At 34.9% G+C, this 26,818-nt stretch overlaps 1 protein-coding gene across 7 annotated transcripts in view; it reads right to left on the bottom strand.

The window, feature by feature from the left end:
• Positions 1-26,818, bottom strand: part of ROBO1 (roundabout guidance receptor 1) — a 1,120,933-nt gene that overhangs the window by 307,435 nt on the left and 786,680 nt on the right. For all 7 annotated transcript variants that reach the window (XM_077878763.1, XM_077878768.1, XM_077878765.1 and 4 more), the window contains one exon: positions 25,024-25,350. In XM_077878763.1, coding sequence (XP_077734889.1) covers positions 25,024-25,350 — 327 coding nt within the window. The remainder of the gene's footprint in view (positions 1-25,023; positions 25,351-26,818) is intronic.

The following is a 26,818-nucleotide window of genomic DNA, read 5'->3' as shown; positions in this document are numbered from 1 at the left end:
ACAAATATGATTAACTTTATAAAATCTGAATTTCATCATCATTCTTCAGCTGTAATAAAGAAAAAAGCAAACGTATTAAAGGAAAGACTGTTAAAACTCCAATTTGAATAAATCCTTAGTCATCTTGAACCTTTAAACAGGCCTTTGGCATAAACTCAGATCATGTCCCAGTAAGATAATTTCTCTGGGGACATATCATTCACTCAGCTTTGAAGGATTCCTCTTAGACAGATTGATCTGGCCTATTAACAATTCTAATTCAAAGAATCCAAATAAGAAAGCAAGCAAAAAGGAAATAACTGTTTTTTTTTTCCCCCAGCTCTGTTTCCATTCAAAAAATATCTTCCTTCTTTTTATCCTTTCCTATGCAACCTCTCACTAATGTTGCTAAACAGCAGAAGCTATTATACAAGACAGAGCCCAGAATAACTCCATGATTGTTATATTTTTTTAGATACACAGCACAGTTCTCTTCTGCCCATAGGCTTTCAGCACACATCAATTGATGTTGAGTAATACTTGATAATAAGTTAAATATAAAGCATCATGTTGTGAGCACCAAAGTCTATTGGTAGCAGATTTTTACACAACTATGAAAAGAACACACATATATGGTAAACCATTTATAGAAAAAAATTATAAAATAATTTTAATTTATTCCTTCTCCTGTGATATAAAGTTAATTATGTTAATGACATTTACATCTATAAATGGAAAAGAAATTAGTGAAAATCCCATCTTGCAAAGAGAAATATGTAAATATTTTGGAATGCCTAGGTCCATAAAAGAAACCAGAGTATTAAAAGTGATGATGAAAAAAAATAAAAATAAAAAATAAAAGTGATGAGAGAAAAAATAAATAAATAAAAGTGATGAGAGAAATGTGTGAAAACCCATGTTGGAAGAACAGCTCGGAAAAGTTATTAACCAGAAAAAGTTCTAGCATGGAGAATATGGTAACTTATTGGTTATTAAATGTGGTTCAATAGATAAATAAATATGGTTCAATTTAGAGAACTAAAATTAGCTATAAATTTGATGCTTTTAACAATTAAAGATAAACCATTACTCCTTATTTGACAATTTTTGGGTTTTGTTTCATGTAAATTTGCAGCAATCTTTCTTAATTCAGTGCCTGCTTACTCTTTAGGGTATATTAAAAAAAAAAAAAAAATCACCAGGTACTCTGTGGTAGGGCAGCCAAAAGAAATAAAACATCGGCTCCATGAGATCCCAGCTTTTTTTCTTGAACTTTATGAGTTCAGACTGTTGATTGTCATTTGTCTTCTTAGAGAGTATACCAGTGAAGTTGGGCACAATACACCTTGTACATCCTTCATACCTTTTTTTTGTTGTTGTTCATGAGAGACAGAGAGAGAGGCAGAGACACAGGCAAAGGGAGAAGCAGGCTCCATGCAGGGAGCCCGATGCAGGACTCGATCCCGAGTCTCCAGGATCATGCCCTGAGCCGAAGGCAGGCGCTAAACCGGCTGAGCCACCCGGGAATCCCCTCCTTCATACCTTTACAGAACCTCATGCAGAAAAGAATTTTCATGGATCCTGAGCTGACCACCATAAAATATTCAGATATGAAAATAGAAAGTACCTGGCAACTGTCCTAATTTGGGTATGTATATCTAATTCTCCACCACATGCTCCTGCAACCAATTTACTGATCATTATGGTTCTTTCAGGAGCAGAGGAACATTACCACATTGACATGATCCTTCATATACTTAACACATACTTTACTTATTTTACTGAAAAGGTCAATGATACACTGACATGTTCTCTCTGAAACTATCACATCAAAGTAAACTATGACTACTGCCCTCTGACACAAAATTTATGTCTTTCAATGCTATCAATTTGTGTTTGGTTTTCCCAATGGCTATTATATCTGACACTGGAGAGATCGTGGCCACCTGAGCTTCAAGCAGCCTCAAGGGAGTCCTCAGAAGTGAAGCTTCTGTGGATCCTCCAAGCAGGGGAATTCATACATTTTCTAGGTGGGATAGTCAAGATCAGATGGAAATACTGGGACTTTCACGTTACTGAACTTAGCCAGAGATGATAACTCCAATTTTTTATGCTGAAGGCTTATATGTTGACTTTGATAACATAAAACAAGATTAAGCATACATTAAGTAGAATCAAAGTAAATGAGCCTAACACAAAGCTGAAAACATCACAAGAACAATCTCATCAACAGGAGAGAAAGGGAAGCGGTATGTGTTCACAATGTAAGCCAACTGAAGCTTTACTGCTTTCCAGCTATTTACTTAGTGGATTGCCCTGTCAATATCTCAGCTTTAAAAGATTACCTCTGCCTTGTCAGAAGATCCCATGTATTGATCTCTCCTGAACACACCAGACATGTTCTTTTAAGGGGTCATACTGGGAATGGTTTCTTTACTTGAAGTTGTTTTTTTTTTTTCCCAAGTTTTTATTTAAATTCCAGTTAGTTAACATACAGTGCAATATTAGTTTCAGGAGTAGAATTTAGTGATTCATCACTTACCTATAACACCCAGGACTCATCACAACTGCCCTCCTCACCCATCTAACCCATCCCCCTCTGCCCACCTCCCCTCCAGCAAACTTCAGTTTGTTCTCTATAGTTGAGAGTCTGTCTTCTGGTTTGCCATCCCCTCTCTCTCTCTCTCTTTTTTTTTCCATCTTTTTTTTCATATTTTGTTTCTTAAATTCCACATGAGTAAAATCATGGCATTTGCTTTTCTCTGACTGAGGAAGTCATTTTATCTTTATATATCACAAGAAATTGAGGGAAGTATAGGTAAAATTTCTTAACCTTATTAAAAAACAATAAAGACAAAAAGAAAGAACACTAACCAAGTATCAATTTATCTCCTCCTTTTAGCCCATTTCAAGTTTTATTTGGGGAGCGTATTTTTAAGTATACTAATTTTATAACAGTTTGGTTTCTCAATAATGCATAGACATCAATGCCACAGCTTAATCCTAAATGTAAAATGTGTTGATAGTGAACCAGTTGACCATGGCTGAGTAAAAAGTAAGATTTTCATGTATGAAAAGGATTTGCATGTAAAACTTAACATTTTACTGGTTCTTATCTATAACTACAGATTAAGAAAACAGAAATATATAAACTGAAAATTCTATATTTTAGAACCTACTGACTGCCACATGAACAGTTACCTTAACAAAGGAAGTAAATGTATATCAAGCTTTGGCATCATTATGTGAGAAGGTAATTGTCTCACATATAAAATGGATTTGTCTTAAGTTTCACATTCATGATTAAGAATCTCTCATGATTAAGAAGACTCATTAAGTGTGAGAAGCAAAAGAGCATCAGGATTATGAGCATGGGCAAAGATATTTAAACTACCTGGGCCTTGATTTCATCTAAAAAGGGTAATAACATACCTACTTCATTGAGTTTTTGTGAGGATTAAGTAAATTAATATGTGTAAAACAGAGTTTGGCACATAGCCCACATTCAGAAGTACTGGTTATTACTATAATTAATATGGCCTTCTACCTCAACTTCTTCAAATTAGAACAAAACAAAACAAAACTTAGATTGTATTCTATAATACAATTATAGAATTACAGTTTTACTAAGAGCCAATTTATCTCACTAAGTTAAATACGAAATAGAAATAAGTTATGTTAGCTTGAATATTAAAATTCAATATTCTTCTTCCTCTGGGTCTGTTCAGAATTTCAGTGGCAATATTCCATATACATAAACACAATTTCCATTGCTAAGTACTCTCTCTTTGGTGCTTAAAAAGCTTCCAAACAGCCAGGACTGTACTTAAGCAGTTTGATTAGCCCCTTATGTCAGATAAATGAACAGTTTTGTGTAAACATTAAGTGAAATATGGGTCATTGTGAAATGAGAGATTCTCTGTAGTATAATAAATGTCCCAAATGGAATGTCTCTAAAATAATATGATTCTGTCTTCAAAATAAATCCACTTTTTAAAAAGTCAGAATTTTTGGGATATAAGTATAAAAAGAAAAAGGTTATCAGTGGTATAATACAAATGGGCATGTTTCACATGCCAAATTCATAACAGTTCACTCGAACACTTGTAAACAAGGAATGAAATCTGGCACAGACAGTTAAATTTTCCAAACAACTATTACATAAAGGGAAGACACAGTACATGTAAGAAAAAAAAAAAAAAAAACACCAGTTCTGCCCATATAATGAATTAAATATATAAAGGACAAGCTACGTTTTCATAGAACTAACGCATAAAAGGCTAGTCAACAAATAAATGCTGTGAGAATATAATCCAAAACTAAGGTTAAAGCTGTCCTTCAGGAATAAAGACCAAAATATCTCTGACAGAAACATTTCTTCCACCTGCACATCACCAAGTAAAACTGTCTGGGAAACATGGAGGAATGCACCTTCCTTTTATTTTTTTCAAGATTTTATTTTTAAGTAATCTCTACACCCCATAGGAGGATTGAGCTCACAACCCCAAGAACAAGAGTCGCACTAAGCAACTCCAACTGACCAAGCCAGGCTCCTCAGGAACACCCCTTCTGAAAGCAGGCTTATCATCCCTGCAAAATATGATCATGGCCTACACTCACTCACTAATTTGCCCTGGGCACGCAAATCCACATCCCCAGGCTAAAAAACTAAAAATATCAATTAAATAAAAATACACAGTCTTATAAAAAAGTGTAATTTTAAAGAAAGTCTCATAGAAGTGGTCATTAGAGCAAATTAAATTTAAAACCCTCTCCCTCTCCTTCCTCTTCCTCTCCTATCTTTCTTTCAGATACTAAGACAGTACAATTTTGCAAAAGCATAAGAAATATCAGAAGTTCTGAAGACATCATTGATTAGTTAATAAAGATAACCCCCTCTCATCTGTACATTGCCTATCTCTAACCAGTCCAAATTACTTTCCAATAGTTAACCAATTATGCAATTATTATGTAAGATACCAAGTAGCAGTGCCTATTTGTAGATAAGAAAATTAAGTCATAGAGGTTAGAAGGTACTATCAGGCCTTTAGGCAAGTCCCAGAAAATCAATTCCTAGCATTAAACTTACATAGCGTTCATTCACCGAACATTTCAGATACTTGTCAGGCATTGTTCTAGATCAGCAGTGATAGTGACAAGCTCCTTGTCCTCATGCAGCACACACAGCAGGAAGAAAAATCAATGGTAAAGATATATATCGCTAGTCACATGATCCCAACCTTGTTTTCTGTTTCTTTTTTTCTTTTTTTCTTTTTGGTTTTTTTTTTTTTTTTTTTGCAAGTTATTTACTGCTAAAGGGGAAAAGAACTGGATTAATATCTCCTTTTTCCCAGATGATGCACAAAGCATTGTAGGTTATCAATGGACAGATTCCAGGTTCTTGAGCTGAAGGGAGAACAAACTCTGGGAGATGTGTGTAGCGCTTCTCTAAAGTAGCCTCTTCCTTTGTACCAAACCAAGTTTATTAAGGGGAGAAAAGATGGTGAGATTGGGAAGAGGGGGGTAAGACAGCACCCCTTGTTCCAGAAGAAATCGATCCTCTTTCATCTCTTCCTCTCATCAACTCAAGTTGCCTAAGAATACGGTCCCTCTAGGTCCTTGGCCTCTGCACCTAGATGAGCATCAGGAACTCAACAGCTTTCACTAAGAACTGATTGCCCGAGGTCGTCAGATATGTGAATGAAAGAAATAGTCCTGTGAAATACAGACTTGATCTGTTTTCTGTGGATTCAGTGAGCTGTATTTTTAAATTGCTAAATACTGTCATTTACAACAGTTACATGTTATATACTTCATATTAAAAGGAAGCTGGAGGAGCAGGTGTTACTAGGTCAAAAAACAGACGTTTTATTTACTCATTATAAAATATATTACTTATAAACTGAGAAAATGGTGCTTTGAATAATAAAATGGAGTGATTATAAAGACATTCACACTCAAGTTTTCCAATGTATACTTAGCATCTTAAAATGTGACATAGTTACATCTAAACTTCAATCTATAAAATAATTTCAAATTAAATATTAATCAAAGGTACAGTTATACCAAATCAATTTCATGCATTGCCATTTTAAAGGATGAAGGCAAACTGAAGTATAAATTATTTATAAGAAAAAATAACCCACAATAACATTGAGCTAATTATCACAGTAACTGTAGCATTCAGGGCAAGAATAGAGGAAGACGATTTCTTTGTTCATATTTTTCCTAGCCAAAATTTCATGAATAAATCATATGCTTCAACCATATTTTTAAGAATCTAAAGAAGACTTGAGTCTGACATTCTTTTAAAACATTAAAAAGGAGCTTTAACTGAATCCATAATAGCATATAAAAATATTTCCTCAATTTGTGTGTGTGTGTATGAGTTTCACTGTGTGTATATATTTTCCAACTTCAGTAAAAATCCTTCTAAAATTGGAGCCATTTCAGTGTAGCCACTATGGAAAATGGTATGGAGGTTCCTCAAAAAATTAAAAATAGAACTTACATAAGATCCAGCAATTCAAATTCCAGGTATTTATGAAGGAAATGAAATTGCTACCTCGAAGAGATATCTACACTTCTATGTTCACTTCAGCATTATTTACAAAGGCCAAGACATGGAAACAACCTATGAGCGAACAAATAAAATAAATATGGTGTCTGTGTCTGTATTTCTCCACACACACAATGGAATGTTTTTCAGCCACAAAAAGGAAGGGAATCTTGTCATATGCAACAGCATAGAGAGACCTTGAGGGCATCATGTTAAGTGAAATAAATTAGAGAAGAGAAAACAAACTCACAGATACAGGGAACAGATTAAGGGGTACTAGAGGTGGGGGTGGGGTGAAGGCAGAGGGGTGGGGAAAATTAGATGAAGTTGCTCAAAAACGACAAACCTCCAATTATTAGAGATGTAAGTCCTAGGGATATAAGGGTATAGCATGATGACTATAGTTACCAACACTCCGTTGCATATTTGAAAGTCGCTAAGAGAATAGATCTTACAAGTTCTTATCACAAGAAAAAATATATATAATTATATATAGTGAGAGATGTTAGCTAAACTTATTGTGGTAATCATTTTGCAATATACACATGTATCAAATCATTATGTTGTTTACCTAAAAGTAACATTTTATATGTCAATTACATCTCAATAAGATTAGTTAATAAATTAATTAATTAAATTGAAACCATTTCACTTAAATTAACATTCCTTCCATCCACCCCCAGTAGCACTGTTATGGCTTAGAAAATAGTTTTCAGCATGAGTCAGTCAAAAGAATTACCAATGTAAAGGACTGTGTCCAATGTTAAGGTCTGTGTCCTTTTAGGGTCTAGGGTTTGTGCCTTAATTTAAGAAAAAGCAGAAAGAGTGCTCTAAAATTTTGTAATATTTAACATGTTTGTTTTATACTTACATGAAAAACATTTAGATTTTTAAATATTAATATTAAATCTTTCTAGCAATGTTTTTATTTTATTAATTTTTAAATCTAACAAAATAAAGACAAAAATCTGAATTCTAAAGTTTTTGGAAGGTTTCTCTGTTGGTCATGCATCATAACTGACGTTCAAGCAGTATATGTTAGATTAGTAATACAAACACTATACAATTAAATATAAATGTTAATGGATAGTCTGTTCCACAAAAATTATCTTAACAATGTAGGGTAGAGAGTGATGCTTATTTTTACTGAACTATATTCATAGACATTTCTTTTTCAATATCCCTGCACAGTATTCAGTACTTGGTTTAAATTCTAAAACTTAATTTCATTCTATGTATGTTAAATTTTATAGTCCAAGCTAATGATCAGAAATATGGTATTAAATAAATGAATATTGTACTTGAAACTCTTTTTAGAAAAATTAGCTGAGATGTACAATCATGGACTTGACTTGTCACTGGAATTGATTCTAGGGGAAAAAATGTTTCTAATGAGGGAAGGGGAAAAAAGAGTGAGGGATAAAACACACCAGGCTCAAAACTACAGAGTATGTGTGCAATCTCTCATTTCTACTGAGGAAACAAAATGCCAAATTGTACATTAGCACCTTTGAACATAAAGAAAACATTTTTTTTCATGATTGTTGGTTGGTTATGATCATTATACAGAATTGTTTACTGATGGAGATGTAGCAATAATACACCCTTGGTGACCTGTCCTAGATACTACAAGTTACACACAGTGTTTAGAATTAAGTGGGAAATACAATCTAATTACAATATAGGTGTTACATACAATATGATAAAGGAATATAGGAAGGGACATACAATATGATAAAGGAATATAGGAAGGGAGGTGTGAGTAAGGTTGATTAGTGATAGGGGTAGCTGGGGCAATACGCAGAAAAGGAGGCTGAGAGTAAAGGATGGCTCTCCTGAGCTCTGAGACAATAAACACTTTTTTTCAGACCAAAGGGATGAGGTGAAGAGAGAGTTCTAGACCATAAAGCCAGGATCACACTGATACTGGCAAATCATTTTTTTTTAATTTTACTTATTTATTTATTCATGAGAGACACACACAGAGAGAGGCAGAGACACAGGCAGAGGGAGAAGCAGGCTCCATGCAGGAAGCCTGATGTGGGACTCGATCCCAGGACTCCAGAATCATGGCCTGGGCCGAAGGCAGGCACTAAACCGCTGAGCCACTCAGGGATCCCCCCCAGCAAATCATTTTAAAGAATGTAGACTTCAGGGACCTTCAAGAATCTCTGAGTGAGCAATCAAGAGAGATCCTTGCAAATCATTTAAGAGTTTAGACTTGGGACTCCTGCTCAGGTGACTGCCTTCAGCTCAGGTTTTGATCCTGGGATCAAGCCCCAAGCCCATGTGGCTCCCTGCTCAGTGGGGAGGCTGCTTCCCTCTCTTCCTTGGCCCTTTCCACCCACTCATGCTCTTTCTCTCATTCTCTCTCTCTCAAATAAATAAATAAAATCTTTAAAAAAGAAAATAAAGAGTTTAGACTTTAAGGGCATTGAAAATCTCTGAGTGAGCAATCAAGAAGGACAGATCAGATTTTCACTCGCAAAAGAGTATTCCAGTTATCTAGGTGAGAAATGATGGTGACACCAATTAGAAGAATAGTGAGGGGGATGGAGATAAATGGAAAAATTCTAAAGCTATTCAGGACACATCATCAGCTAGGCCCGAGGATCAATGGATGCGAACAGATGGAAAGAAAGTACAAAAGAAGTAATCTCGGGTCTCTGGTCTGGAGGGCTGGATTGATGGCGCTATCCTTTCCATAGCTAGGAAAAAATAGTAGAAAGGCAGGGATGGAAAGGAAGATGGTTTAAGTCTTATATTGGACATTTGAGCTGGAGGTACTACCAGGACCTACCAAAGGAGCTGGGTGTATTGGTCCAGTCTAGAGATAAGACAACAGGAGTAAATCTGGACAATAGTTTTCGGTCAATCCAGACGTAGGTATGGCCATTCAGAGTAAGTCACAGAGTAAAAAAGAGAAGAATAAACACTCCATTAGGGGATCCCTGGGTGGCTCAGTGGTTTAGCACCTGCCTTTGGCCCAGGGCGCGATCCTGGAGTCCCGGGATCGAGTCCCGCATCAGGCTCCTGGCATGGAGTCTGCTTCTCCCTCCTACTGTGTCTCCGCCTCTCTCTCTCTCTCTATGTCTATCATAAATAATAAATAAATAAATATTTTAAAAAATAAAAAAATAAACACTCCATTAACTTGAACATTTCAGTGATAAGGCTGAAAGACTCAGCCAGATAAAGAAGAAAATCAATAGCCTGTATCTGGTGGACCTTACTAGTTGCCTACTACATATCATTCTCTGTTCTTTCTTTCAACAAAATACCAAATTTTGTTTGGGGAAGAAATGGGTTGGTTAAAAATATCTCTCCTTGCTAAAAACAAACAAACAAAAACAACAACAACAAAAAAAACACAAAACTATAGGCTCAAAGTGGAGTCACTTGTCCCCAGGACAACAAATCAAGACTCACATGCAGTGAGTCAACCTCTCCAGGAATGGAATTCTAAGCCAATAAATCTAAAATTATCTGGTCAGTACTAATGAGATAATCTGTCACAGGGACCCTCTCCATTCCTCAAAGGAAGATGAGGTAATGTGTGCGATTAAGACCCCCTGTCCTTCCTCCTTATGGAAGGTGACCTTGCCAGAAACAATTCTTCCTTTTCTTTAGCTAATAACTACTGGCCCCACCCTATAAAAACCTTCCATTTGTTGTTACAACCCCTAGAGTTATCTTTATGCTTGCCATTTGGGATGCTGCCTGATTCATTAATCACTTAATAAAATCAATTAGATCTTCCCAGTTACTCCCTTGAATTTTGTTTTTGAACATCACACATCTTTGAAACTAAAGGTGGCCACATGACACAACTCTAGCCAATGAAATGTAATAGAATTCTACTGGGTGAGATTTCCAGAAATATACTGTTGTCCTGATTTTTTTCAAAAAGGGTGGGTGGGGGGAGCTGCTGATTTTTTATATTCCTCCTTTTAGTATAGCACAGAAAGGTGACATTAAGAGGTAGAGCCATTACCTTATCACTGTGGGACCCAGGAAATTTAACAAAAATCCCCTAGCCCTGGACAAGCAGAGCAGGATTAACTCCATTTTGTGCAGCACCCTCCACCTCCTGTATGACCCCCACATGACCTGCTTATTGCTTAAGGCGCTGCCCCACCCTAGTCAGGCCGCTGGGCACACCCTTATCAGAAATCAGCTCATAACAATGTAACCCCGCCTTGTGCCCACCCAAACTGTGCACCAATTCTGACCAAAATAATAGGCCAGCTCAAATAGATACTATAGGGTAAAATGTGATTCAATTGGCCACCTGCGTTTGGACCGACATGACTGTGCAACTTCCAGCGTATGTTACAATCCCATTGGCCACTGGCCCCTATAAAGCTGCTACGCCTCTTAGTCTTGGGGTCCAAGTCCCTGCTCCCCTGTGTCGGGTGCACTTGGACCCAAGCTCGAGCTTGTAAATAAACCCTGGTGTGTTTGCATCAGTGTCGGCTCCTTGGTGGTTTCTCGGATTCGCAGTCTTGGGCACAACAATAACCACAAGGAGGAAAACCATACTAAGGCTGGCAAAGCAGAAAAACAGAAGGAAGCTGGATTCGTGATGGCTTCTTGGAACCACCAACCTTTCACTGTATAGTCTTCCCCCAGAATCAAATTTAAACCTGTCTATTAAATTGCTTGACTTTGGTTACATGCAGTAGGATATAATCTGGATCTAGTTGGGTGCCATGAAATTCTGGGAAAGTGAACATTTCCCAAAGGAGGTCAGTTGTGTCAAATGCTCACAAGAGGTAAATTGTATCCATTATAGAAAGCAACATTTAGAAAGCTGAGGTCAAAACTATTAACAGTAATATGATATTAGTGAGAGCGAAGGTTAAGGCCACACACAATGCTTAGCACCTCTTTGCAAAGTTTTGGTAAAGCAACATATTTAAATTGCCTATGTTTGTAATATTGAATGGATCCCTGTTATAGCCTTAACATACTGATGTAGAAGAAAACATTCCTGGAAGAAAAAAAATAAAAATAGAATAGTATATTATATTCTTACTCTTATGTTCTTGAAACAAAGGAACTATGCAGATAAATAACTACAAACCTGAATTGGAGACATGCAGACCCTTTTGAAATTGTATGGCCACCCCCACAGGACACCAAATTCTAATTTTTACCCAAAATGCATTCTGAGAAAACAAATTATTCTCTGAAAAAATATTTTGGCATTCCATATAAATGTGGGAATTGTAGTAATTTAGATCCTCTCATGCTTCACAGAATTCATTAATATTTTAAAGCCTCTGAAGTCTTACAGGAAAGAGATATATATATATAAAAGTTTGTTTAAAGACTTCTTTTACAAATTATTTTTTAACAGCTTACAGAAATACTTTACTGGAACGTATTTTGAGAAAAGCCACAATGAAATATTTAAATGCTAACCATGCCAATGACAATAACTTTATAAACCCTCAAAAAATATATTTATCATAAAAGACATACCATGCACTGATATATGAAGGCAATACAACATTTAACAAATATTTATATGGATTTTAAGTACATTTATGTATGAGAGGATGCCTGACTCTGGGAACGAAAAACTCATTCTGAATGTAACCATATATGGCATTAGTTGCTCAGCCTTCAGTTACTTGCAATGAAGAGAGACATCCTTTGGAACCACAGAAAAGGAAGGAGTACACCTAGCTAGTAATGTGCCCAGCATAGTAAATAGCACATGATATAAGAGTTACCATACATACACAGTGCTTTATCAACCAGACACACTTCTAAGCGTTTTGTATATAATCAATTTATTTAATCCTCCTCAAATCTCTCTAAGGTAAGTAGAATTAATACCCTCCTTTTACAGGAGAGGGAACTGAAGTATAAAGAGGTTAGTTTAATCACCAGGGTCACAGAGCTATGCTAAATGAACATTTACTGGATTTGTTGAGAACAAAATTAATGACAGAATTAGTTGTAACTAATTCTATACAAATTATATATGTACAAACATATATGTAAATGCAAAATACATATGTGTATACATATATGCAAATTACATACATACAAATTCTATTCATAACTGTAATGAGTGTCCATAATGTACTCAATGGTTAAAAATCATTGTACAGGGTTAAGAGAACCCATCACATTCAAACAACACCAACTCCTCTTGAAATAGATCATAAGAAATGCATGATTGATTATTCACCTAAGGTTGATAATTAAAATTTTGACAGAGGCTTAAAGAAATAACCAACACAGTTCAAAAACAAAAAAAGAGAGAGAGAGAGACTTTAGTGGTAATTAATGGAAGGAAGAAAAGAAAAAAGAAAACAAAAGAAAAGAAAACAAAAGAGAAAAAGCAACAAATTAAGAAAACTATGTTAAGGAATTGACTTTATTACCTCCCCCTGTTACAGACTATGACCACAGAATTCTGAGTTTCTTCAAGTTTTTAGTTTTTGGTGATTTAGGCACAAGATGAGAGGACAGGAGTTAAAGGCAACTGTCAACATGTTCTCAATCCTCTGACCACAGAAATATTTCTCCTCTCCTGTGGAATTTTGGCTCTTTGCTACTTTCTTTCCTGAGGTAGCCCCAAAGGAAAATATGCTATAATCATATTTTCCAAGAATTCCCTTAAGCAAGATTCAACAAGGTTACAACCTGTCCTACGTTTTCATTTTAGAACTGAGGAAGTCACTTGGGTAAGCTATGACAAGTGCTGAGTTATGTGATCAAAATGCTCTCAGTGTCCTTCTACATCAAACACAGACTCCTAATCCATTTTCTGGTGTCTGACAGAGATAAGAATCTGATAAAATGGTAACTTAATGTGACTCAATCTAGATAAAGTACAGTATTATGTGGTAAAGAGATACAGGGTGATGGAGAGGGAAAGATTGAGAAAGAATATAAATCCTAGGGGGAAAGGATGTCCTTTCCCATTTTCTTTTTAACTTCTTGGCTTTTCTTCTAAGTTTTACTCCATCATTTACTTCATAAAATTAAAAGTGTCCCCACTCAGGCATACTAAATAACTTGGTCATAAACTTTTATTTCTCTTGACAAGTATAAAATGTCACAGGTGCTATTAAACCTAAATTTAGACCTTAGGTTAAATATGACTTAAAATGTTACTAAAGCTACAATTTCCATTTCGGAAATACTAAGAGACTGAGATTAGAAAGTGTCTTATACTCAGAAACCTAAATTAAACATCAGATATAATTTATTAAAAATTAGTCTCCACTTAATAACTATCTTCAAACATATAAGCTGCTATATTAAAAAATGGCTTATCTATTATCACTTAGCATATAAAAAGAAAGACTTCCACAGCGTAGGGTTTAAGTAAATTAAAGTAATAACTTTGTGTTAACATATGCTGATGCATGTAAGGGGTACTGATGATAGAGGCTAGATAATCTCTGGCTCCGAACAAATGATCTTTAGATAATTTAAACTAAAAGTCAGAGGAGCAGAGTAAATGACTTCCAAATGACCCTTCCAGCACGGTTCTATTCTTATTAATAAATTACAGTTTTTCTATAGTTTTCGTTTTAGAAAATGTAAAGTAAAACAGCCACACACACATACACACACACACACACACACACACACACACACAGCATTTCACTTCTGGATTATGTGAGGTAAATAAAGCCTTCCATGAATTTACAAAAAACACCCAAGATATAGCTCATGTATTACTTTCCTTAATAAGCAATGTGGATACTGATAAAGTTTTGAGTATCCTGTTCTTTGATTAATATGCCACTATCTGTAAATATTCATACATAGTAAACATTGTTTTCCTTCTCCTTTCAGGCTACTTTATCTCTCTACTCTTCTAAATTCAATCCTTACCATAACTACCCCACCCCCACTCCCCAGCACATATTTTCTCTACCTTTCTTCTGTCTGCATCTCTCTCTCCCTTTCCCCTTGTCTGTCTTGCTCTCTCTTATCCCCTCTCCTTCTCTCTCTGTCTCTGAGTTTCTCTGTTTCTCTGGATATGTCTCGCTCTCTGTCCTCCCGTGTTTTTCTTTCTCTGCAATTCCCTCTCTCCATCTCTGCCCCTCCCTTGCTATCTCTACTAGTCTCCTACATATCCTTCACCACTTTCCCCTGCCCTCACTCTTGTTTAGAAACCCAGGGTAATTCAACCCACCAAAAATCATGTTCTTAACTGCTTCTAGGGGATGAGCTGGGGTCTGTGAACTCCAGTTTAGCACAATGTATCCCACTGCTTCTCCAATTTGAATTGGCATGAGTTAAATTGTAATATTGTTAAATACAGGGTCTGATTCAGCATATCTAACTTGCTTCCAGGTAAAGCCAATGCTATTGGTCCCCAACCACATTTGGAGCAGAAGCCTCCAGCTGCTGCCTGTAGCCAACTCAATCCTTCCCTCACTACAGTTTGCTTCCCTCACGTGGCTAGCCACATTACTATCCATGTGGGTTTCTTCCCTTTCTTATCTATATCTTGCCTACTTATTGCAGTGTCTAGATTTCCACTGGTTTTTACGTATTAATTATAACTAAGTGCTTAAAAAAATCATTAACCACAGAAAAAAGCCTCAGATTGTAATAAGAAATTTAAAACATTACCATGCTGTAACAACTTCCCTTTGATTTTTCGTCAAATTTGTTTCATTAAATATAAATCTACTGGACTATGATAATAGCTTTAAGTGGAATATAGGTTACTGGTAAAGTACAAGAATACAAATAATTCTGTTATAGAATACTTATTTTGGGGGCACCTGGGTGGCTCAGTGGTTGAGCATCTGCCTTTGGCCCAGGTCATGATCCCAGGGTCTTGGGATGGAGTCCCCTATCAGGTTCCCCACAGGGAACCTGCTTCTCCCTCTGCCTGTGTCTCTCATGAATAAATAAAATCTGTAAAAAAAAAGGGAATACTTATTTTGTGTATTTTTTCCCTATCCAGGAAGAAACAGAGAAAGTATAAAGATACTTAGGTATTATTCTGAATGTGTAGACTTTCTCCAGGGAACTTCAGATAACCCCTTTGGGTACTGCTCAATTTCCTTAGTAATGTTATCCCCAGAAGAGCTTCTTAAATATTCCAGAACCTTGAAAGAAAAAAGAGCTCCCAGGGAAACAGTACCTTATGACTGCATTCTAAGCACTGTGCTTTCAAATGAGTGTTGGAGACATGTGAACTGCTTGACTTTACAAAGAGATTGTGTGGGGAATGAGCAAAAAGAGTAGATTAGACTGTTCCTTGAAGTGGCATTATGACACTTTATCATGTTTGTCACACATGGAATAAAACGCTTCTGAGTTACACATTCGATCACTTCACTTGCAATGTGCCAGGAATGGTACTAGACCCTTGGATAATGGCATGGTTCCAGAGAAGATGACTCTTGAGATGACTGTAAAGTAATGACCAATGGAACAAGAAAGCAAGCATATTGCAGGCTGAGAAACAAGAGGAAAATACAATTTCTTGGGATTGTAATGGGCTGTAGCACTCTGAACTCTATTAGTCACCCAAAGATTACACCACCTAATTCAAAGGCTCAATCCCTTCTGCATGGTCATAGACTAGACCTTAACTTTGCCATCACCAATAATTGTATCTCTTGCAAAATTTCAACACCTACTGTCTAACCCTTCAGAATTAAGCCAAGTCTTCAATATTCAAATCTATTCCTTTCTTTGCTCTTCACCTACATGACTACCAAGTGCTTCACTAGCATCATCTTCTGTCTGGAATACTGCCCGAGTTTCCTAACTGGTTTCCCCCAGGCATTCTGCAACTCATTCTCTATGCATATAGAAAGTATGAAGTATTACATGAATGACATTTTTTAAGTATAAATCACGTCATGTCACCTCTACCGTTGTCCCAAAACCTTCTGCGGTTCTCATTGCACTGAACATATAATCCAACATTACTAATCTGGTAACAGAATCCTGCACGATCTAGACCCCACCTATCTCCATAGCTGTCTTCCTTGCTCATATGCCATACCAACCATTTCATTTTCCCAAATATGCCCAAGTCTTTCATTTTCTCATGGCCTCTTAGATGTACTGTTCTTCTGCCTGAAATGCTTTTTCTTTTACTCTGTGTCTTGGTCACATCTTGTATTTCAGTTCTTAGCTTGGCCCCAATCCTTCCTGGCACTTGTCACAATTTTTAACCATAAAGTTATGGTAGTTGCTTATTTTCTGTCCTCACTCCTTCTACCCATTGTATTGTAATTTCAATGAAGGCAGAAACCACTTCTTTTTTGTTCACCACTAAATAGCTAGAACTAAGTAGAATATCTAGAAAGAGTTACTTTGGAGGGGAAAAAAAACACAATTTTTTTTTTGGATAAACTATATTTTGGTATTCTTTACATATTTATTTAATTTCCAGCTTTAAAAACAACATTTTTAAGTGCCCATTTTGAGTAACAAAGAAACAGAACATTAATACCCACCAAAACATTCAATAGTATTTTATTCTAACCTGACAAAATAAATTGATAATGTATGACAGCTTAAGCTAATTTATAATATAGTAATTAAAATTAGGGATGCCTCGGATGCCTGGGTGGCTCAGCAATTGAGTGTCTGCCTTTGGCTCAGGGCGTGATCCTGGGGTCCAGGAATCGACGCCCGCATCAGGCTCCCTGCAAGGAACCTCTTCTCCCTCTGCCTATGTGTCTGCCACTCTCTCTGTGTCTCTCATGAATGAATAGATTTTAAAATCTTTAAAAAATAAATAAATAAAAAACAAAATTAGGGATGCCTGAGTGACTCAGTCATTTGAGTATCTAACTCTTGATCTTAGCTTGAGTCTTGATCTCAGGGTGGTGAGGTCAAGTCCTGCATTGGGCTCCACATAAGCATGGAGCCTACTTAAAAAATAATGAAAATAAAAATAAAAATTCTTAAAATTAATTCTACTAAGAAGGTTTAGGTATGTTTTCTTAAATTTGTCACTCATTTTAAAATATATACAAGTGATTCTGAAGTTGTTCTGTGTACGTGGGAAAGACTTCTAGCATGTAAGTCATAAGTAAATTAGGAAGATTAAAAGGAGGAGTGATGATAAGATTTGAGAAGTAACCAGATCTATCTTGTTATTTGAATATTTTTTACAGAAAGTACTGTTGAAAGGAGGAGACACTGCCAAGAATTTCCCATAAATAACTAAATACTGAATTGATTTTCTGGAAGCATCAAGGAGCTTTATATCTAAGTATCAACAGCATTGAAATAATCATCTTAATATTTTTCAGCACAAATGAACACCATCTACTTTTTGAGAAAATAAAAGGAGTGGCTCATGAGACTGGTAATGGTATATGTAACCTTTAACCCCAGAATTACTGGATTGAATCTTGTCCAGGATAGTGTATCTTAGTAATATTCAGCAGAAGGAAGTTGTTTTGTAGGCATCCAATCTAAAGAACTAAACTTTTCCAATTAGTCTTTATGACACAGATGTGTTCCAAGATATCCAATGCCTTTTTTTGGCCACCTAAGACTGAATAATGTTGAATAGTGAATAGTTTTCCTCAGAGCACATATAGGGACTTTAGGGTATCTAAAATGATATCTACTCAACTTTCAACAGTAGTTAACTCTGAATAATGAGATTACAAGAACATGTATGTATTATCACAAATAAAACACAATTTTCTGAAGTTACACAGAAATGATCTCTGTAAGCTTATTATTCACATTCCTTAACCTGTGATTGGGAGTAAAGAAAAAGAAATGCATAATGTGCCTCTACTCTTAAGGCCTTTCTACAAATCTACTAAAGATTAATATATAACAGGTATGTGAGATAAAGAAGAAAACATAAAAGTTTACTGAAGTCTACTGAACATGTGCCTTCAGCTGTGTTTAACTAGCAGTGGTTTTAAGATAAAATATAACCTGTTGGTTATCTATGAATAAATAGTACATTCTCTAACACAGCCAACTCCCCTAATAGCACACTCAAATAGTCAGCAAGCTTTGCCCTCTTCTAACAAGATGCCCACTGAGATTCAAATTTTCCCTTTCACCCATCGTCACTGTCATCTCTCACATGGATTATGAAATATAGGTTTCTGCCTTCCTATTCATATTAAATACTCTTTGGAAAGATAAAACCAAAAGAGAGAGAAGGGAGAAAGAAAGAATTTTTATGTTCTTTTAAAAGAGAATGACCACTATCTTCTCTCTTAATGTAGTAACTAAAGGATGCTGCTTTTACTTTTCTCAACAAATAAAGAAATCCCCCAATCCTATATTCATATTGAAGGTATGATGTGTCTATACTTGATTTACAACACCATTTAAGCCTAACATCTCGATGCAACAAGATGACCTGATACTTACATCATGGAGATTACATAACTTTACCCCCTGATTTTCTGAATTTTATTTCTCAGTTACCTAATATGATAAAATAACTATAAATCCAAAAACAAGAATCTAAAAATAATCATCAAAGGCAGCTATGGACTAAAGGTTTGTGTCTCTCCACCAACCCACAAATTCGTTTGTTTAAGTCTTAATCCCCAATGAGATGATGGTATTTGGAGATGGGGACTTGGGATGGTAATTTGGGTTTGATGGATTCATGGGGGTAAAGCCCGTATGATAGGACTGTCTTTACACAGGGATAAAAACACCCGAGCTCTCTCTCTACCATGGGGGAAAACCAAGAAAGAACTCTCCCCAGAATCTAATCATGTTGGCACCCTGATCTCCAACTTCCCAGACTCCAGAACTGTGAGACATTAATGTTTGTTGTTTAAGTCACTCAGTACAAGGTATTCTTGTTATAGTTGCATAAGCAGATTAAGACAGGCAACAATAAAAGAGTATTATTCAACTGATAGTAAAAACTCAAGTATTTAGTAACCAGAATCATGTCATAGAACTTAGCAATGCTGCCTCTTTACTTAAGTACACAAATTTAATTAGAAAAAATATGAATGCTATATCAACTGTAAAAGTTGTAACACTGAATTCTTTCATTTGTCCTTGAAATAAAAAAGATTTGAATCAGCATTATTGCATGTCCTACATTAGCACTAAGGATTTTAAGGTAAGAGCAAATGTCTCATACCATTGATTTCAATTCAAGGTGGAATTTAATATATTCAACACATTTTTTACTTAATTGGGAATTAATTTAAGAAAAATAAATTATTGAAGCATCATACTTATATTTTAGTATATTAACATGCTTATCTTTAAATTTAAAATGAAGTGAGTTCATTTTTCAAGTCAGAAGAATCAGATCCCTTTCCTAAAAAATAATTTTGGTGTTTGATGGAAAGATATAAGAGGAAAAAAGTAATGAAAATAACAGCACCAAAATTAAATTCATGATTTATAGTTCATGATTTATAATTACGCGCCAGTTACTGTGCTACACACCTTATATACATAACTTAATTTAATCATGAATCCATTTTGGAACAAAGAATCAGTTCATTTTAGGATATAACTGTATCAGGAAGTGGAAAGATTTTAAGTCAGTAAACTAAATGACTCTTTAACATTCTTCCCTTGAATACCAAAAACAAAAATGAGATATAAAAAAGGTTTTAGAATGTGGTGATAGCACTTGAAAATGATAAGTTAAAAAAATAAAACAAATTAAATAGAGAAAACTATTTTTAAGTATGCAATATAAAGCAAATTCAACTTCTAAGATAAAAAGTCTATCAGGGAACAATGTACGTGTGTGTGTGTGTGTGTGTGTGTGTGCATATAAACTATAAATAATTCTAGTGCCTGACCATAATAGAGGTCAGATTGATTATGTGTGTGCACACAATCAATCAATCAATATTTTAAAATATAATGGCATATTCTACTTCCACCTGCTCATCTGACCATTTCATCTCAAAGAGTAATCCTTCCATCTTCCAAGGTCCGGATTTTAGGAATACAATCTATTGTACCTAGGTAAACACATGGTTACTTAGTATCCATAGTCAGTTTGCTTTGTCATTTTACCCAAAGGAGGAATCTTGGATCAATTAAATTCTAAATCACTCTGATGAGTATTATTTAATAATAATAACAACAAAAGATCATGATATATTGAAAGGGGTGGGAAAATTTTACTTCAAAATATTAACATTTACCCCCAAAGTAATTACTATTAAAATGTACCCCAGTAAATAAAACCATGGAAGACCTAATCTTTGATTAATTGGACAATTCTTTTTTTTTTTTTCCCCAGGAAAGATAGTTCCCTGGTTTTGCTGCTAAGACAGCTAGCAGATGTCTGCCTAGTCTAAAGGGAATTTCTTTCCCTCAAGAGAAAACAGCTTAAATAGGAAACAAATAGCCATATGCTAACTGTGCACTGCTTAGCAGATGACGTAGATGGCCATGTTCTACAATGGAAAGCATGAGGGTCAAGGTTCAGATTAATTTTCGTCAAAATTCAATGCAATTACCCAAGATCAAATTACTTATTAAATATAAGTTGTGTCTAAGAACTGTGCTATCAATTTGTTCCAGGCACAAAATAGAGTTCTAAATTTAGTAAGTGATAATGTTGGGTACAGGAGAATGGAGAATGGACCCATTAAATATTTTCCTAGATGTTTAGCAGACTCTTGAATAGAGCTAATACAAGACAAACAAGACAATACCACTTGCAAGACGGTTTTAGAAAGTTTAGTTTGCAACTGAATTAGATAGAGTGAAGTTTTCATAAATCTTAGAAACAGTGGGAAATTAAATTTCCAATTTAATGTCCCCATCAAGATATATCATTCTAGGTTTGCAAAGAAAAATAAGAATTAAAAAAAAAAAAAAAACTAAAGAAATAACATCTGTGATTAAAAGTTCTTTTCCTGTACAAAGATAAATGTCTAAAACTTCCAGGAAACTTTCATAAAGGTATCATCATATATTTCTTAGCATTCCAATTTTTGGACTTTATAATTGTGTGAGATAACTTTTTAACTGCATCGAAACTGAGTTTTCAAGAACAAGGAATACAGCTTTTACTACGTGGTAAGGATATCGGCACCAAAAGGCCAACCAGTGCTTTTCACTGGGTCTAAACCTGGTTATAATTGGGACTGAAATAAAAATAAAAATAAACAATTCTAAAAATAACCAATAAATGCAATCCTTTTGGTGTACTTTCTAAACTTGAATAAATGTTAAAAACACAAAAGACACGATTATTATCACTTCTGTACAGAAACAAAGATTTTCAATGACATTCAATATCTTTTTTTTTAGTGTTTGAGAGATTGACAATTGTTAGGAACTGAGAAATGCAGTTGTTGTTACAGCTGTAAAACTTGGTTTAAATGCAAACAAAACACAGATAAATGTTTTTAAAAACATTACCAACAACTGTGCTGTGAAATCTGTGTTGCCTCTAGACACTTTTTTTTTTTCCCTCTAGACACTTTTGTTAATGCTATTACTCTTGGCTACACTGTCACTGAGAAATTAGATGCAATCTTTGTCTTCCTGTGTCTTTGGTAAGAATAAGAATAGTTCTTATTGAACTTACGGTACCTAAACTAAGAAAATGTGGAAAAAAAAAAAAAAAGTAGAATATTCTCCAAGAAAAAATAAAACCAAACTATAATAGTACTTCACAGATTTAACCTATAGCATAGCATAGCATACTAACCTACCAAAGCAAGTATGGCCCATGTTTCCCTGGACTTCCACCCCTGCCCCCTACCTCCCAAATACACACACAACTTGTTCATAAATTACAAAAGGCAACTTTCCATTTTAGGACACAAACATATTTTAAAATGGTAACTTAACAGTCACTATTGCCTAAAATAAGTAACTGAAATATATGTGAACTATATCACTACATATCTATATGTAGTGTACTGAAACTTGAATTTAGTAAATAATGTTTTAAACACACAAAACCCATTTTAACTGCAGAGCACTTATTTTTTTTTCCCATATAATTTATGGTACAAAATAATACAGTTTACCCAAATAAAAACATGCTGTTTATTATCACAATTAAACAGGTATAAAAATTGCAATACAAACAATACTCAAACTTTTTTCAGGGTTTAAAATAATTATTATCACTAATAAAAATTTTTATTATCAAACTATCCTTGTTAATATCAAAATATATTTGCTAAATATATGATACCTATAGTCTGCCTTTCTACATATTTGAATTATTAATGAATATGATCTTAAAGTATTGTTTAAAGCACTTTAACTAGATTCTATAAATTATAATATTCTCTTTAATCTGGAATTTGAAACATTTTGGAGACATACTGAGAAATATTACACTAAAATTTGTGACTTATCCATTCAGGGACTATGTATTTGAATATTTTACTGGTACAAGTAATATAATGATTTTTTGTCTGGTTTCAATTCCTTGAAGGTATATTTGTTGACTAAGACTGGAAAAGCATTTCCCATAATGAACTCACAAGGTAATGGAATGTCTTGCTTAGAAAAGAATTTAACTGGAAATTCATAATATCTTTTAAAATAGCCACACAAGTGCCAGATTGGAAAAACACAGTTCTCTAAATCCCCAGTGCATTAAGGGTATCTTGATCATCTAAAGTAAAACTAAAGGAGTTTTGAGGCAAGATCTAGAGGGTAAGCATTTAGATATTCTATTCAAGTCTGTAACCTTTTCTATAAACTCTGGCAATGATCAAAATGCAAGTAGAGTAAGAAATACCGCAGAAACACAGTATGATCCTAAGATATATATTTCTATCAGCACACTTTGTTCATAAGAAATAATTTCAGAGAATAAATAATTAATCTGCTTTCCTTCTAATCTTCAGTTTCTTATCTACCAAAAATAAGAGTTGGCCTAGGTCATCTACACCACCTTTCTTGATTCTTTATATCTGTTTTCAAATGTTAACTTAATTTTACCTCCACAGGGAATAAGTATTCTTAAATATAAACACATCAAAAGGTAGAAAGGTATTAATATCAAAACCTGAAAGAAGACTGTATCAAAATATATACATCCTCTTATGAAAACAGTTAAGCTTCTTTTTGCCTACACCACATTTAAATTTGTGCAAAAAAAAGAAACAAGAAAAAGAAAAGTAGCCTACTCTGTGATTATAGCTTTTATACATCTCAGTTACATAGTTCTAAGATTTTCACTGAGAATCAAGGCAATACAAGAAAGTACAATACAATATGCTTACAATCAATTAAATTTGATTAGAAATATAAATTGAGTTTCAAGCAAATGTTTTAAAAACGTGAGTCGCTACTTCTGACAGTTTTAAATGGTTGCTCTCATTTTTTCTAATTAATTTTATGTTCATGTTAGACATCTTTGGCATTCTGTTTACTACATGGTTCTATAAGTGTGATCAACTTATCTAAATTCTTGAGGAACTTATCCCACATTAATAATCTTATTAAGTTGGGAAATCTGTCTTTAAATTCCTATCTTGTCTATATTGCATAACTATCTGTGGATCTATATATTCAAGTTCTAGTTGAATGTCAGAGATGATGTTAGAGTTTATGAAGCTGAATATATAGTTAAAATTTTGAACATAAATTATATCAAAATATCAATCATCTTAGAAAGCATTATATATACATAACTACATAGTTATGTATGCAGTTTCACCTATAATTTTATGTAAAACGAATTAGAGATCTAAATTTCACTTGTCTTTCCAATCCCTATGCAATTCTCAATTGTACATTTAATACACAGAATGATTCTTCCAAACAAATGAAACTTTCTGGCTACCTCTTGAATGTTTATTGAAAATAAGAGAATCCCAATTTGTATTTAAATACATTACACACCCAGACTCTAGCTATAACAATTTAATCATTAATTGATAGAACCTTCTTGAGGTAATTGCAAATTAACTGCATTTGGCGTTTGTGTAAATAAACTAAACCATCGGCTACTTGAGGATTACGTACACAGGTTTTCCTCCAAGAGCACACTACAATAGCCAAGATAATAAAGTATGAGGCAGAGACATACATTTCTCTACCCATAGCTGTACCAAAAGTGTAATGTATGTCTAAAAATTAGAATCCATTTAAAACCATATCTTCTACTACCAGTTGAAAGTATTTCTCCAAATGAAGACAAATGAAAAATACCTCATGCTATTCTTTTTACAGAAATATGCTTGTATTCAATACATTTAAAAGTAACAAAAAAGGATAAATCAATTTTTTAGAATAGATCAATTTCAGTGAAAATGTTTAAAAGAAAGCAGCTCCAAATCCAAATGGTAAAATGGTTCAACAACTATGTGCAAATCCCAAATTAGCTTGAACAACTAGCTACGATGAGAAATATTAAAGAAAAAAAATCAAATAGGTGGAGAATTGTATTCATCATACAGAAAGCTAGAAATTTTCCTCAAGTAAAGCCTAGGATACCTGTTTGACTTTTGATTACCATCCTCCAGGCAAATGATCCCACTGTACTATTCCTGCTGCAAAAGCCAAAAGCCCATTTTACTTACTAGCCACCTCCAGCGATGCATTATGGCTCACAGCCTCTCCGAGGTAATTCCGTGCCACACAGACGTAGACCCCTTCATCAGGCCTACTTTTTCGTCCATGTACTATACGTAAGAAAAATAAAGATCCACTTGGCAGCAACATTCGGTGTGAGCGAGGGTCATCTTTGTCTGTCTCCACTCTCTCCCCACCTTTGTACCATTCAATGGTGGGCGTGGGGCGGCCTTCAGCTTTACAGTTCAGAGTTGCAGGTTCTCCTTTTGACACAATTAGGTCTGAAGGGTGTTCAACAATACGAGGTGGAAAATCTTCCTGACGGAGACGGGAGCCTGCAGAAGAATTGATGAAATAGCTTTGTATTATCACACGGAAACAATTAAAAGTCTTATTTCAGAAGCCAAGGCTTCAGCACTGCTATGTAAACAGGGCATAATACTGACTACCCTCTTAACTCTATCTCCTAATTAATCCTTCTGGTGTCCACCTCAACACACCTTCCAATTCTTGAATCCTTTTGACCCTCCACTTAGAATTCACTCCCACTTAAACTTGGCCTACACATCCCATCTGTTCTTCAAATCCCTTGTCCACAAAGCCTTTCAGAACCCATTACCCCATCTATATTTACCACATACATGCCTGTTTTGCAGAGGAATGTGTGAAAGAAGTGTAGAGCATTACAAGTAATAGCATGGCTTCTTAGAATCTCCTTTGTAACTAACATCTATCAACACTTAAAAAAAAAAAAACCTATTCTGTAGACTAATGAACATCATATTCAAATATACGGTAAAACTGCTCTTTATATAGATTTTTATATCTTCCTAAATAGTAAAAGTGCAATGTGTGTATACACTTTCCGAGAGTTTAAATTAAAATTAATTTCATTAGTTACCAACAGTTACATGTTAATATTTAACATACTTCACAGATGAAATGTTATATAATTGAGTTTAAATAATTAAATATAAAAGGAAAAAGGATATTGGGTAAGGGAGTATATTCTGTATTGCATCATATTTGAAGTCATTTAAATATGTGTCATTTAATATTTCCTGTGTCTGTACCTTATTTTTTCCAATGAGATTATAACTTCTAAAATGGGGATCAAGATTCATATTTTTTAATATTCCTACCATATTTTTTAATATTCCTAACCTATTGCTGCCATAGATAAATTTAATACATAAATTTCTTCAAGATTTCTCAAATGCAACAGCCCAAGGCTTAATTTAACTGAGCCCCAAACCTTGTTCTCATCTGGTCATCCAATCTCAATGAATAATGCAAAGTAGAAACCAGGCTTCCTTGACACCCCCCACTTTCTTTCCTCTCCTCCTCCCCAATATTTCTCCAATCAATCTACTCATCTCCATCTCTACAGCTAGTTACCAACCCAGGTCAAACTACTATCAATTCCCACCCGGATTTAGGAAAGCTCTTAAACTACTTCACTTCAGGGAATGCCTGGGTGGCTCAGTGGTTGAGCTGAGCGCCTGCCTTTGGCTGAGGGCGTGATCCTGGAGTTGCAGGATGGAGTCCCACATTGGGCTCCCTGCATGCAATCTGCTTCGCTCTCTGCCTCTCTCTCCGTGTTTCTCATGAATAAATAAATTAAACTGCTTCACTTCAGCGTAGCCACATGAAGGCTTTGAAATGCAAATACAATCTGGGTTCTTCCCTACTTCAGTGGCTCTTAAAATAAACTCATTGCTCTTAAGATAAGGTCCTTAACAAGATCTACAAGTGTTCATTCCCCTATCTAGCTCTTCAGATTCTTCCTGTTCCACTTCTTGC

Source organism: Canis aureus, chromosome 30 (assembly GCF_053574225.1).
Source record: "Canis aureus isolate CA01 chromosome 30, VMU_Caureus_v.1.0, whole genome shotgun sequence".
In the NCBI taxonomy this organism is placed as follows: Eukaryota; Metazoa; Chordata; class Mammalia; order Carnivora; family Canidae; genus Canis; species Canis aureus.
This window is presented reverse-complemented; position numbering and strand designations above follow the sequence as displayed.